Source organism: Temnothorax curvispinosus, unplaced genomic scaffold (genome assembly GCF_003070985.1).
Source record: "Temnothorax curvispinosus isolate PA1 unplaced genomic scaffold, ASM307098v1 QBEX01009696.1, whole genome shotgun sequence".
Taxonomy (NCBI): Eukaryota; Metazoa; Arthropoda; class Insecta; order Hymenoptera; family Formicidae; genus Temnothorax; species Temnothorax curvispinosus.
Genome location: NW_020219476.1, coordinates 96,835 through 112,427, shown reverse-complemented (window position 1 = coordinate 112,427; position 15,593 = coordinate 96,835). Strand labels below are relative to the sequence as shown.

Here is a 15,593-nt window from a genome sequence, read left to right as displayed (position 1 = left end):
TAGATTACACGGAGACATTCTCTCCCGTGGTGAGATACGACTCGCTACGTGTTCTCCTGGCGGTCATCACACAAGAAGACCTAGAGTTCGTACAGTTCGACGTCCGGACGGCATTTTTGTACGGAGAGCTGAAAGAAGACATCCACATGGAGATTCCAGAGGGACTCTTCGTCGGTAAAGAAGAAAGTGAGAGTGTTGGGACCGTGTGCAAGTTAAACAAGTCCCTGTATGGGTTAAAACAAGCACCTCGGTGCTGAAACGAGAAGTTCGCGAGTGTTCTAACCAAGTTCAACCTAAAAGAAACCGACGCAGACAAGTGCATATTTTTCGGTAATTACGAAGGTTTCCTGATTTATTTAGCGTTGTTTGTCGATGATGGTGTGATTGCTGCAAAATCAAAAAGGGTGCTTCAATTAATTATAAGTTCGTTGAGCAAAGTCTTCGATATCACCGTGGGTGATTGCAGTAGCTTTGTCGGTCTACAAATTTGTAGAGATAGGAGCAATAAATCATTGTTTATCCATCAGCGCGCGTACATAGAGTTTGTAATAGAGAAATTTGGGATGAAAGACTCAAAGGGTGTATCGGTACCGACCGATCCCAATGTAGTGTTGTACCCGGTAGATTCAGATAGGGAGTTAGAGAGTAGCGTGCCGTATCGCGAGGCAGTAGGGTCCTTAATGTTCTTGGCCATTGTGTCTTGCCCTGACATAGCGTACGCCGTCAATAATGTTAGCAAGTACCTGAATCGACACAGTAGGAGCCACTGGCAGGCTGTAAAACGCATTTTCGCGTATCTAGTCACTACTGTAAATGTAGGTATAGAATATAGTGCCTCTGATAACAAACTAGAGTTAGTAGGGTTCTCAGATGCCGACTACGCAGGAGACGTAGAAACGCGAAGGTCGACGACGGGCTATGTGTTCATATTAGCAAACGGAGCGGTAACGTGGTCGTCTCAACGACAAAAATTGGTGTCTATGAGCACGACGGAGTCAGAATACATAGCCGCGTCATGCGCAGCTAGAGAATCTGTGTGGTTGAGAAGTCTGTTAAATGGTATCGGACATCGATGTGTAAAACCTACTGTATTACATGTCGATAACTAAAGTACAATTCGCCTAGTCAAAAACCCTCAGTTTTATAAGAAGACTAAACATATAGATGTTTGATACCATTATATACGAGAGAAAGTAGAAAATAATGAAATCGTTGTGGAGTATGTAAGAACGGAATGTCAACGAGCCGATGTGTTCACAAAGGCTCTCGCAAGAGACTTGTTCAAAAGAATGTGTACGAGTATTGGACTTTGCGAGGAGTAAAACGAGTTGTAAAACGGCGGAAATGTTGGAGAAGATGTTTCAACACTCGGTGTGAATCACGCGCAATGTGTGGCGCTATGGTAGACATTTCCGGTTCGACTAAAGCGCAGCGCGTCACCGGTAACGAATCTCGAACAGCGCTCTTCAGTTGAAGTCGATCCGCTGTGCGAGAATCACGTACTGTATACCTCTGTGCAAATATATTGAGAAAGATAGATATCGTCATTTTTCTTCACCTCATCCTTGCTCGAGCTACCGAATATTTCGTGAATAAGTTAACAAACACAAAGTTGCTTATTTGAAAGAGCAGTGTTGATAATCATTATATGAGTGAGAGACAAGAATTCTTTATCTTGTAGTTGAACGATATTATTTGACCTTTTGATCATACGTTCATATCCTTTTACATGATACAAAATATTGTTATGTATAAAGCGTTTGAATGTCCGTATGTTTAAATTAAGTATCTTTTCTCCAACTAAAGCTTCAACCACAGTTTTTTCACGTAATGTAAGAGTGTACATATCTGGAATACCTAGCAGCCGTGTAGAATCTCCATACTTTAAACAATGCCGCAAACTTTTTTGTATGAATAATTTTTTAAACTCTTGCAATGTCTGAACAGTTATTGTTCTGAAATTCATTTGATGCCATTTCCTGAAGACTTTGCATTCTAAGATAATTTTTACAAATCTGTAAAGGAACTGAGTGAGAATTCCTAAACATTTTTGACAGCACGCCATTATAATGTTCGTAAGGAAAAGCAGACATAGCTCATAAACCTCCAAAGTTTTTCACATTTTTGGTGATATGAAGAAGCAAATGGAAATTATATTTCTAAGTACATGCATGGGGGAGGGTGCAGGGGAGAAAAGCCTTTCTGTTCACGTGCGCTCACGCATGTAAGCCCCCTTGCATCTCTCCATGCATGTGCTTTATAATTTCGCATGTACTTTATGTTGTAAAGCGAGGTCCACGCTGCCTACCGACGGGGTGGGTGCAGGGGAGGGGGGGCCGAAGGCCCCCCTCGCACTCCCCCGTGTGTGTGTGTGTGTGCGTCCCACGCATAATTAAACTAATGAAACTCCCAGCGTGAGACCTAACTGCTTGAATCGAGATGCTTGGTTATTCTGCACGATGTAAGTGTTTAATGATTTTCGTTAAAGCAGGGCACACACACGTGTGTATGCCCTGCTTTAACGAAAATCACAACTTCTATAAAGCAGGGCATACACCAGCATACACACGTGTGTGTGCCCTGTTTTAACGAAAATCACAACTTTTATAAAGCAGGGCATACACGTGTGTGTGTGCCTTGCTTTAACGAAAATTACAACTTCTATAAAGTAGGGCATACACACGTGTGTGTGTGCCTTGCTTTAACGAAAATCACAACTTCTATAAAGCAGGGCATACACACGTGTGTGTGTGCCCTGCTTTAACGAAAATCATTAAACAATTACATCGTGCAGAATAACCAAGCATCTCGATTCAAGCAGTTAGGTCTCACGCTGGAAGTTTCATTAGTGTAATTATGCGTGGGAAGCACACACACACACACACACACGGGGGGGGGGTGCGAGGGGAGGGACTTTGGCTCCCCCCTCCCCCGCACCCACCCCGTCGGTAGGCAGCGTGGACCTCGCTTTACAACATAAAGTACATGCTAAGTTGTAAAGCGAAATTATAAAACACATGCATGGAGGGGTGCAAGGGGACTTACATGCGTGAGCGCACGTGAACAGAAAGGCTTTTCTCCCCTGCACCCTCCCCCATGCAAGTATTTTATAATTTCGTTTTACAACTTAGCATGTACTTTATGTTGTAAAGCGAGGTCCACGTTGCCTACCGACGGGGTGGGTGCGGGGGAAGGGGGAGACCGAAGGCCCCCCCCTTGCACCCCCCCGTGTGTGTGTGTGTGTGCTTCCCTGCCGAAAATGTTCGATTAAAACCGATTAAAACATAATCCGTTTTAATCGGTTTTAATCGGTTTTAATCGGTTCAATCCGCGCCCGGATTAAAAAGTAATCGATTTTAATTCTAAACTAATCAGAATGAGTTTTGATATTGCTTTTGCAGATTATTTCCAATCCGAAATCATTACATTTTAATCCATATTGTTGTCAATCCAAAATAAACACTAATAATCGGATGGATATATAATCCAAAATAATCCGCCTAATTTTGTATATTTCTTTTCAAGAGATGAGTCCGTTTCAATTACAAAAACACCGATTCAATAAAATCGGTTGTAATCCATCTGAATCCGATTTGCTAGGAAAGACAACATTAATCCGTTTTAATTCGAAATTCAGCGATTGCGCGTATGCAATTTCAATCCGTTATAATAATATCCAATTTTAATAATTCAGTTGATTTTGTAATCCGGTTTAATCCAAAATTTACCAATTTCGGGGATAAAAACTAAATTGATTTGAATGCAATAAGAATCAAATTTATATAGTCTGTGATAAAGCAACAGTAATTTGTTTGAATTTTAAATTCTCCGATTTTTCAGATGAAAAGGAAATCGGATATAATGCAATTAAATCAAATTTTTGTTATAATTATATTTGACTGTGTGTATATATAAATAAAGAAACAAAATTGTATTTATTACAAAGTTTTATTTATTATTGAATTTCAAATGTATTCGGAGGTTTGCATAAATATCTACAATATCCAACATCTATGTGAATAAGCTTGCTTTTGACATCGCTTATGGGAACTATTGAGCTATGTACATAATCTTCTGATTCTATTCTATCCATGTACGACACTTTAAACGGTTTATTAAAACTAATCGTAATTTTTGATATTTGCATGTGGCATTTATTATTTAATAGAATAATGTGCATTATTTGACCATATTCGCCTGAATGTAACTGAATCATTGTATCGTTCGTTCTTTTCGCTTTGCGATACTTCTGGCTGTGAAATACAACGCCTCTAACGATGCATTTTTTATATGCTTTATACATTTTATTATCGCATTTTACGCTATAGCATTTGCCAATAAGAATGACATTGTTGTCATCAGATGTATCGAATTTTGATAAATGTTTATATTGAAATCTGCAGTAGTCAGACACGGCAGAATCATCACAGTAATCTACATTATCCGTTAAAAAGTGCAATATCTCCAAGGACTTTTTTGACATTTGCTGGTCAATTCCGTTTGGACCATTCATACATTGTTTTAATTTATATATATTACTCTCTAAAGACGTAAATGTTGTTGAGGATAACCAAGATTCTCGTTTTTACGATTACTCACCCGAATTGTATTCATCATAATAGTCAGAAAAGTTTGTTCTTTTAAATATATTAATGTTTTGATAGCAAAAATTTTATGTTTATTTTGAAAAAATTGAGAATAAAATGGAATTTTAATCAATTTGAAAAATTTATTAGTTCATAATAAATTTCAAATCTTAAACGCGTATATCTTGAGATTGCCAGTTACGTCGATTAAAATTCCATCTTATTCTCAATTTGGTTAAAATTGCTGGCGAAGTTAATGTACTTATTTGTTTATTTTGAAGATTTTATTTTCAATTTTAATTGTTTGTATTGCTTAAAAGTTTGAAAATTGATTAAAAACTGCAAAGAATACACTCATATTAGGAGTTAATACCTAAATAAACAATAACCACTTGAAGGTTAACGCTTAAATTGTATTTCTTTTGTAAATATTATGCAGTTGAGAAAAAAATAAAGATTTGATTTTAAATAGCTTTATTGTGACTCATGATAACAGCAAATCCTACTCACACTACATAAAATCGATTTACTTTTTATCTGCGAAATGATAACATTTTTTATTAAAAGACATTATTTTTGCCTATAGATTGACTATGGTAAATTCTAGTTAATTCAATTGCATTAAAACAGATTTAATTGTCTATCGCGATGTAATCCGCAAAATCGTGAAATTTCGAATAGCAACGGATTACTTTTATTGTTATCCTCCGACAGATTCACAGCGCATTAAAACCGATTTAAATGTTCGAAAAATAGAATTTCGGATTGCAACGGATTACTTTTGTCATCCTCCGACAGATTTACATCGCATTAAAACCGATTTAATTATAGCTTATGAAATCGTATAGTTTCGGATTTAAATGGATGTATATCAAATCCGCCTGAAGCGTACTAAATTCGATTTGACTATTTTCAATCGGTTTTAATACCGTATTTTTGGTGCAGAAATCCCGATCGATTCGGATTACTTTCTTTTTAATCGGTTTTAATCGAACATTTTTGGCAGGGTTCCCACGCATAATTAAACTAATGAAACTCCCAGCGTGAGACCTAACTGCTTGAATCGAGATGCTTGGTTATTCTGCACGATTGATTCATTTAAAATTGGCGCAGTTTTACATGCGCGTGCGACCACTGAGCATGCGCATGTGGCCGCAGGGCACGTTCAGTGTTGCTACATGTCGTCGGTATGACAGGAATCATAACCTGATTCCTGTCAACTTTAACGATTAATATCTTGCGTCGGGGCAGAGCGACACTTTTTTCTGCCAGATTCGGTCGTTTCGTGCAAAAACGCGTCGAATGAGCCTAAATTCATCGTTTTTTGTGCTGCTGTAGCTAAACTGAAGAATTACCTATATTTCATAAGTTCAGGTGTTCCATATATATTTTCAATCAAAAGAACAAATTTTCTAAGAGCTTTTGTAGCTTTTATAAACTCGATCTCAGAAAATTGTTCTTGAAGAAATATGTTAATTCTATATACTAATAAAAACCAATGATCTAAGTATTTTTTAGGCATATTAACACTTTGAAGGCAAATAAAAGAATAATAAAGAAGAAAATTTTTCCATTCAGAAGCTTTCCTGTCAAATAAAGATCGCGGAGTTCTCGTTATTTCACTAGGTGGTTTTATAGAAAGCAATAATGTATCAATTTCTTTAATTTTTGTATCATTACCAATGTAAAAAGATCTATCTTTATTTTTGCCATCCATCCACCATGATACCATAGTTTTTACTACTCCTAATAATACACTGTGCATATATTCTGGTACAAAATATTTTGTTATGTTAAATTCCTTTAATAGCAATAAGACTGATGGACCTTTGATTCCATTAAGAACACGACCATTTCTCATAACTTGTAAAGTGTCATTTCTATGTTGTTGAAGATTTCTCTTTATCCCTATATCACCTCGATACAATCTTGTTCTGCCACGTCCAACCAAATACTCTTCACCTGAATGGAGGCAAAATGCACATCCTTGATTACTTCTGAAAGTTTTTATATTTTGTAACAAAGGCCTCGCCATAGAATCAACAGACGACAATAATGTATGTACTCTTATTGTAACAGGATTGGCAGTAAAAACCTCAATGCCTTCAGTATGTAAAATATTAAGCTCTTCGACAAAAGGCTGAAGAAAAGTGTTCATATTTGGTTTCCCAGGACCATACCATAAACCACATAACAAAACATTGTCTTTTTGAATTCTAAATGGCAACTCATTAATACAAACTTGAATTGACCATAATTCAATTTGCGATGACTTATGGAGTTGAACACCATCAGTGTTCCATTGTAAAGTAATATCCCCCCTTGATATTGTACCATTTTCAAGTAACTTTTTATAAACAGCACCATTAATGACATCTTTATGGTTCTCATCAGTCCATCTTAATTGCTTTCTTATAAAGTTATTATTTAAAAGTTTAATTAACTGTTCTTTTAAAGTGCGACGCTAATTTCTCTAGGTGATTTTCCCCGAGGCGGGAGGCGGGACCAAAGCGCGTAGCAAATATATGATCGGGTGACAGAGCGGATCTCGAAAACGATACTAAACAATGTTGGGCGCCAGGTGTGGATACGGCCACACCACCGTTTACTCTAACCCGCGAAAAGTACTCGACATAAACTCTACAAAGATCCGACATAAACTCTAAATATCGACACAACTCTTAATTCACACGTCATAACACATCCGCTCTGACCGATCGCAACGACTGCTCAGGAATTTCGTTAGAGGGTCGGGGTCCTTACATAGGCTGAAGGTAGAGGGGTTTGACCTTGGCGAGGCGAAACAAACACAAAAGAAAGCACTCAAGTAACATGTAAATCAAATATAATATATGAGCAAGCTGGATAATATCGTTACAACTTACAGGGCGCGAGCGAATTATTCACCGCGATCATTCGCCGTTCCCCGACCACGCAAGGTCTTTCGAAGGGTCCGCGCGTTGTAGATAACTCGGACGCAGAAATAATATACGCGAAGCGCAATGATATACTCCAACGGAGTAGTCCTCGTCAGGGATAATCCACGCGGTGAACGGCACGGCCGTAGTAAAGACGACGAAATAATACCCGCAATCACGAAGTAGTACACGCGATGAACTACGTCGAACGTCGTAATAAAGATATCACCTCAGACGCGAGACTCTCTGATGGAATAAAAAAATAAGTGTGACGTTATGTGTTCCGTCAGTTCTAGCGTAGGGCCAACTATGCCCCATTCCTGAGATCCATCATTAGGACCACATCCACCACGTCACACCGAATAGTAATTACAATGACTCTACTCTATCTCGACGCGACCAATTACGGAGAATGACTCTACTTCAACGTACGCGAACGGAAAGTTCTCGGGAACCGCTACACGCGAAAATTCGGGCCGAAGGAGCAATATCTCCAAAATAAGGGCTTCTCGTAGAACGATCAACGATTCACGCACAGTAACTTCTCGCGGAAGAAACGCTACACGCACAACAATTTCTCGCCCAGTAAATGAGGCACCCAAAATAGTTTCTTGTAACATAAACGATACCCGCAGAACACTTTCTCGAAAAATGGACGACACACGCAAAATACTTTCTCGCAAAATGAACAATACACGCAAAATAAGTTCTCGCAAAATGAACGATACACGCAAAATAATTTCTCGCACCATAAACGAGACACGCAAACTAATTTCTCGCAAGATAAACGATACGCGCACAATAACTCAAGGTTTCTCGCAACCTAAACGATGTACGCCCAATAAAGTTCCTTGTAAACTAACCGATACACGCAAATACAACTCAAGGTCTCTCACCAACTAACGATACACACAACATAGGAGTTTTCTTATAACACCCCTCGAACGTAACGCGAAGCCTCGCCGTACGGTCCACACCGCGAGCACGTGATACTCACGCCTAATTCAGCCCGGGGCGTGCGGTATTCTCAATTTCTGAACGTTAACTAATTCCTCGCATATCGCGGTCAATTTCGGGCACCTTCCTCGAGAAGGCTGACTCTAAGTCCGGTACGCCGACGCCTCACACTTCCCGTACCGGGCGCGGTACTTTACGTATCCCGGAGGCCGACACGCCCCTGAACGGCCGGACGCGTGGAACGCCCGCACGACGAAGTTTTCACTACGCGAAAACTAACTCTACCGAGAACGCCGGTATCTTACACACTAAACGATAGGCACGATAATCATAAACGGTACTCTCCGAATACTCGAAACGGTAATCTAACGCGACGGACTGTTGAGTCGACCGGCGAGGTTTTATACGCGACACGCATCACCCTCGTGACGGGCGGCCGGCGCCGCACCGTTCTTACTCTCCGATCCCAGGTCGGTCGAGTCGGAAAGAAACGGACGCCCTTCGATATTCTTACGGGGAGTCAGCGGGCGGGATATGTCCTACTCGGATAAACGAAACGAAACGAAACGAAAAGCGATACTCCTCTCACGGGATTCACGGCAATGGCGCGTAGGCAAGGAAACTCTCAAGCAAGCCTACGCGTCTCTCTCAAAATCTTACGCGACACGATACTGACACTCCGCCCGCTGTTCCCTGATACCTGATGTCTGGGATGGGTGGCTGGTTACATCTCGTCCTTCCTTCCTTCCGTTAATCTATCTCGTAGGGCCGCCGCCCTCGCTTATGGTCTCGGTACAACTCTCCTCTCACGTCCGTTCACGCTCGCGGTCTCCTCAACAGTCTCTCGATAGTCTCGATCATTCCCGCGGCTTCGACTCGCGGCCCTCTAGATCAGGGCGCTTCACCGCACCGGCGGATGGCGCCACGCTGTCTAACCGGGCCCTCCGGCCGCTTCTTCCTGAAAACTATTAACTCGGCAGTACGCGCGCAATACAAAGATGGGAATGGGGAAGACTGTGACGTGCACACGGTGCAACGTCACAAAAGGTATGTACAAAAAGTAACATCCTGCCTGTTTTAAATTGGCTTTTGTACATACTGCACCACACTCACATTCCATAACATTATTCTGAGCAAATTTAATCAGTCTTTTACATTTGTTAACATGACAATAAAATTGAGTGTTAACAATTGGTGGTTCAGGTAAATCTTTGAGAAACAAAAACAGGGAACCGTGACGGTTAGTTGGCAAGTGGCAGTCAATTAATTGGATTAGGTGTTCAAAAGCTTTATCTGATAAATCAAAACGCAATGCAAAACTCATAATTAGTAGCTTGCTTTCCTCTAATGTTAACTGACATCCCTCATATAACGTAAGTCTTTCAAGATTTGGTTCATTTTGTTCGTCTACGTAAATATTCTTTTCACAAATACTATCTTGATATTCACAGTCACTGTCAGAGCTATCTGTATGGATGGAATTTTCATTACTATTGTTTGATGCAGCATCAGAAAAATGCTGCGTCTCGGCATCACTGCTTAAACTAGGTAACGAATCACTTAGGTTATTATCTGCTGACGAAGTTGAGGGGAAATCCTGATTGTCTTGTATACCAACAACAGCTGAATCATCTACTAATTCCATTGGTGAATATTCATCATCGCTCTCACTTATTGCCAGTCCATCATACCGTTCTGCCTGTTTGGAGCAATAACCCATATTATTAGTTACAAATACTTTGCATATCTAAGAGCTTATTTCTTTTATTTTTAAAACATTCAATATGTTTGATGGTCAAATATATATATACTAAGATAATATTTAAATATAAGTACTATAGAGCCTAACTTACGTCATTTTGCAGTGCATCAGCATTTTGTACATTCTGCAGTCGTCGCCGAAGAGTTGTTGCAGGTATAGGAATATTTATATCTTGCAGGTATTGTCTATAAGGACCTCGTGGCATTTTATAGAAAAACACAATGCCTCCAGAAAAATAATATTTCTATACACACGCTGTCAAGATGTAAATATCAATATGTAAATAGCGCAGAATGATGTATTGGAACGCAAACTATAGGTTAAGTGTTTATTTTTCTACAAAAGCTTGGTCTCATTCCTTCCGTTGCCAAGCAACCGCACACAATCAAGTACATGTACTGCATGCACTTATTGCACTTTACGAGGGTATGCGCCCCAATCGCGCCATGCCCGCGCGATTTTTCGAGCGCGGTTTCCCCCCTCCACTTAGTATACAAAGCCGCTCTGTCTATTCGTGTGGCGCAGTCGTCACATGAATAGATAGAGCGTCTCTGTGTGCGTATGTGAAGGGGGAAAACGAGTGTGCCCGGGCTCGAAATCGTAGCACTAGTGCGCGGGAGTCTATTTCTTTATAAGTTTATAGTGGCGATTATACAATGTCCTGCGAAGAGATCCAGTCTTACAAAAATCTGAAAGGTAAAACTGAAGGAGAGCTCCCTCCTCACCGATTTCGATGAAATTAGGCTTAATCGATTCGTTTTTGCACAAAACGAATGAATCTGGCAGAAAAAAGCCCCGCTCGGCCCCGCGACGCGAGATATTAACTGTTAAAGTTGACGACTATCAGGTTATGAGACCTGTCATACCGACGCGATGCAGCAACTACGGACATACTCCGCGCTCCGCGACCACATGCGCATGCTCCGTGGTCACATGTGTAGTCGATGTACTTAAGCGCCTAACCTCAATTACATCATATATTGTTGTGTGCAATTCAAAAATATTTACAATGTCCTATTCAATAGAGCAATTAAATAGCAATCCGTGGCTAGCGGTTCAAGATGTTGTTGATTGATATTAAGTGTTGAAGTTAAGGGGATCCTATAGCGAAGGCCGAACTTCCTCGACGTCGGTAATGTCAACATTTCTAATCCTGTTTTCTATGTTATATATCTATGTCTGTCCTTGTCTAACCAGAGGCATCTGTCTTTGTTCGATTGCTGCGCCATCTCTCGCTACACGCAATACTGCTTATCCTGTCAACCTAAATGTGCTTTTGCTTAATAAAACTTCATTTTACGGAATCTTTTTTTCTAGACGTTGAATCTTAGTTTTATTTACACGATATTGTTCCTACATGTTGTCCCTACGTCGCCTTGGTGTCATTATATATATATAAATTGCAGTAATTTTGTTATTGTCGTCAGATGACAGTTGTATGTGCCCAAATTAGTAAAATTTTTAATTTTTTTTTGTTTCCGATATGAAATCGTACAACGCGATGTAGATTTTTGTGCGTACTTTAATTCTAGACCAAAAACTTGCAATTCTGTAAAGCCAATTCAAAAATTCCTTAAAATGAAAAAATGTCGGTAACTACCGCCACTATAGGATCCCCTTAACGAATCAGAAATAAAATTGTTAAAGCAGAGAATAGTTGGTATATGAAAAGTTCATATTTACATGTACATACTTTTCATATACCAACTATTCTCTGCTTTAACAAATTATTTCTGTTACAAATATTAAGCGTTTAAGTTAACGAAACATAAATAATTTGTTAAAGCAGAGAATAGTTGGTATATGAAAAGTACACATAAATATTTACTTTTCATATATCAACTATTCTCTGCTTTAACAAATTATTTATGTTACAGGTTGAAGTTAACGAAACAGAAATAAAATTGTTAAAGCAGAGAATAGTTGGTATATGAAAAGTTCATATTTACATGTACTTTTCATATACCAACTATTCTCTGCTTTAACAAATTATTTCTGTTACAGTTATTAAGCGTTTAAGTTAACAAAACATAAATAATTTGTTAAAGCAGAGAATAGTTGGTATGTGAAAAGTACACATAAATATGTACTTACCAAACAGACAGTTGTCACGTGACCTTCTTTTGCATGCGCGTGCGGCTACGGAGCATGCGCATGTGGCCGCAGGGCATGTTCGTGGTCGCTACCAGTCGCTACATCGCGTCGGTATGACAGGTCTCATAACCTGATAGTCGTCAACTTTAACAGTTAATATCTCGCGTCGCGGGGCCGAGCGGGGCTTTTTTCTGCCAGATTCATTCGTTTTGTGCAAAAACGAATCGATTAAGCCTAATTTCACCGAAATCGGTGAGGAGGGAGCTCTCCTTCAGTTTTACCATCTGAAATTGAACGACTCACAATGTTTGCTTGTTCAATTTCGAAACGAACGAAAAAAGCCGATTCAAGTCGGCTTTCAAGCCTGGCTTAAGGATAAAAATAATAATAAGGAAGATATTATTAATAAGGAAGTAATTATTCATTGGCCACTTGAAATAGACATTGTGTGTGCAAAATCTATGGAAAGGAAATTAAAGAATCGGAAGGAGGACCAAGACAAGTGGCAGGATTTACCAGTAAAGATAATTTCTTTTGGAGGTAGGTATACTTTTTTCTACTTATTTTACACAATAGAATAACAACCAAACTTTTAAAGTTAAGAGGTTAGGTTTTAATTAACTAAAGATTTGTCAATTATCTTTGTAAAAATCAAAATATAAAAAAGCATGATTATAACATCACAAGGTGATTTTTTCTCAATTCTCGGACAAGCCTAAATAAAATCTTACTCGCTATTCACATTATCTCACTCACTCTTTTATTCCCGTTTTATTCACATTCTCATCACTTTATAATATACAGCTCATACGATACTCTTATTACTTTGTTTAAAATTTTATAGAATGGACAGAAATGTGTCATCAAGCAAAGAATATCGAGAAATTTGGTGTGGCAAATGTAGATCGCAAGCAGAGACATACTTTTGTAAAGAAAAACGTTAATGAAAATAATACAAGCGATAGCAATAACTCTGACACTAATTCAGATGAGGATGAGCAAAATAGCGACAAGAATGAAAAGGTTATATATAAAAAATATTTCTACATTTACATTTGATCTCAATTTATAAAATAAAATCGATAAAATGTGTACATTTATTAGATGCAGCGTTTTCTTATTTAATTTTTCTTTTTTAGTTTAAATATAGTAAAATAAAATTAAACAATAAAATTAGTCAGTCAACTTCAGGAGCATCAGCTCCCCAAAAGAGTAAGATGGCCAGCAGCAGAAGCACTAAAAGAGATAATAAACAAAATATGAATACCACAGTCCTATCACAAATTGAGAACGTTATTCAGGAAAAAGAAAATGTGGTCAGTAGATCAATAAATTTTTTAATATAAAATTTTAATCATTAATTAGAATATTTATCACATTTTATGACAACAGTTCTGTTATTACATTACAGGCTGAAATTATTGATAGTGATGAAGACAGCGATAATAAGTACCAGTTTCACAAGTTGTCAAAACAACAGTTAAACTACAAAGTACTTATTTTGGAGGAGGAGAATAAAAAGCTGCGACTTGATAATGCCCGATTAAGAACATTTCGATGTGTAAATGAAGGTAAGTGCGTTTCTTTTGAAAAGCGAACACTTGCTACGCTCATAATAATATCACTGATATAATTTTCGTTTACAGATTTAGGGAAAATTAATCAGCTCTCTTCAAATATACTAAAAAATCTTGATCGTCTACAAAAGAAGTCTTTACCACCATTAGGTATGCCAGACAAATACCATGATTATCATCATTGCAGCAATGACAATACAAATAGCAGTAAGAGCGAGATGAGAAAAAGCAGTAAGAAGGATGCATTATCAGTACCAACTACGAATGTTACAAAAACAGCTGCATGTTGTTTACTGCTTTTTACTAATAAGTTCTGAAAACATTTGTATGGTTAATTGTAAGCGTATTAATAGATAAGATAATCCGATTTCTGCTTACTTATATATTTCAATGATTGCGCAAGGTGTGATTAACTTAATTGTAGAAAAAAGTAAAAATAATTTAATTACTCTGCACACCGCCCTTACAAAATTTTATTCCTTATACTTTATTATTCACCATCAACTTATACAGTAACAAATGATTATACAAGTGATGATCACAATAATGTTCAACCCGAAGAGAATGATCAAGTTTGTATAACTAAAGATTAATCTTTCTTTTTACAAATAGCTATAGGATAACAATTAGAAATATTTAAATAAATAATAGTAAATAAACTAAATACATTTTAATTATTTTTATTAATTAGACTGCAACACACACAACCTGATGCAACGGATGGACAACCTGACAGACAAGAGGATCATCATCAATATCGTGAAAATAACGACCCAATAACTACGAAAGTTGAAGAAGCAGTACTTACGAAAGAAGTAAAAAACCTAATTACATTATATAGTACATATAATATACAGTTAAATCTCTTACATAATTTTCGAAATAAATTATGAACTATAAATTATGACTAAAATCTGATTTGCTTGAAAATTCAAGTATAAATTTTTATTGATATTTTTCACCGTTTATGTTTTTAGGATGAATTAAATATTGGTGGACGAATAATTGATAAAAGAAAAGTCGTAAGGATTGAAAAATCTAAGGAAGTTTCATACTTTGTAACTACTCTCATGGGAATTGTTTTCACTAAGGAAGAAATGGGGACATGTAGCATGACAGGCGAAACAAGCAATTTTCATAAGAATAAATGTGATTTGGCACCAATAGAGAAGAAACAGTTGGATCCTGCTGTTAGGGATGCTCTCATCGGTAACTTATTCTTAATTAAAATAATGAATTTTTTCAATTTTACCTTTAAGTATACTCAATATATAATTAACGTGCAAAAACTCTCTCTTTCAGAATATGTGAAGCATGAATTTAAAGTAAACGAGGATGACAAAGCACAACTTAATAAAATTAAAACTGCTATAAAAAGCAAACTTAACAATGAAGCAACTAAACGGAAAAGTCAATTAATGAAATAGCAAAAGGCAGCAACCTCATAACCGTAATGTAAAACAGTAATGTAGTAAACTACTACACTAAATAAATGTCTTTCTTACGTAATTAAAAGATTAATTGAAATTACAGATTTTATTTTTTACCTAAACCTATAATTAATATAAATTATGAATTATTTAGTTAAGCTAACTATATTAATAAAATATTAATAATTATATATATATATATATATTTAACCTTTGTTGTTCACACGGGGTCGAATAGACCCCAGTGTTTTTTCAAACGCGTTTTTCTA

The 15,593-nt window shown here is 37.5% G+C and overlaps 2 protein-coding genes across 2 annotated transcripts; one reads left to right on the top strand and one right to left on the bottom strand.

The window, feature by feature from the left end:
• Positions 1-7,458: 7,458 nt before the first annotated feature.
• LOC112459296 lies at positions 7,459-10,670 on the bottom strand. The gene is made up of 2 exons (XM_025023334.1): positions 10,315-10,670; positions 7,459-10,160 (listed from the first exon to the last, which is right to left on the bottom strand). Exons 1-2 carry the CDS (start codon positions 10,426-10,428, stop codon positions 9,393-9,395), a joined length of 882 nt encoding a protein of 293 aa, XP_024879102.1. The 5' UTR covers positions 10,429-10,670; the 3' UTR covers positions 7,459-9,392.
• Positions 10,671-10,722: 52 nt separating this feature from the next.
• On the top strand, positions 10,723-15,382 carry LOC112459295 (homeobox protein 9-like). Its single transcript, XM_025023333.1, has 8 exons — positions 10,723-10,919; positions 12,759-12,857; positions 13,162-13,340; positions 13,457-13,633; positions 13,729-13,888; positions 13,964-14,709; positions 14,872-15,103; positions 15,197-15,382. The coding sequence occupies exons 1-6, from the start codon at positions 10,880-10,882 to the stop codon at positions 14,209-14,211; spliced, it is 903 nt and encodes a 300-aa protein (XP_024879101.1). The 5' UTR covers positions 10,723-10,879; the 3' UTR covers positions 14,212-14,709; positions 14,872-15,103; positions 15,197-15,382.
• Positions 15,383-15,593: the final 211 nt, after the last annotated feature.

What these genes read in the sequence shown, in the direction of transcription:
- LOC112459295 (XM_025023333.1), top strand. Translation starts at nt 10,880, where the DNA reads ATGTCCTGCGAAGAGATCCAGTCTTACAAAAATCTGAAAG. An exon ending in AAAGATAATTTCTTTTGGAG is followed by an intron (nt 12,858 to 13,161) that starts GTAGGTATACTT and finishes AAAATTTTATAG; the next exon opens with AATGGACAGAAATGTGTCAT. An exon ending in ATTTCGATGTGTAAATGAAG is followed by an intron (nt 13,889 to 13,963) that starts GTAAGTGCGTTT and finishes TTTCGTTTACAG; the next exon opens with ATTTAGGGAAAATTAATCAG.
- LOC112459296 (XM_025023334.1), bottom strand. Translation starts at nt 10,428, where the DNA reads ATGCCACGAGGTCCTTATAGACAATACCTGCAAGATATAAATATTCCT. An exon ending in CTGATGCACTGCAAAATGAC is followed by an intron (nt 10,161 to 10,314) that starts GTAAGTTAGGCT and finishes TGCTCCAAACAG; the next exon opens with GCAGAACGGTATGATGGACT.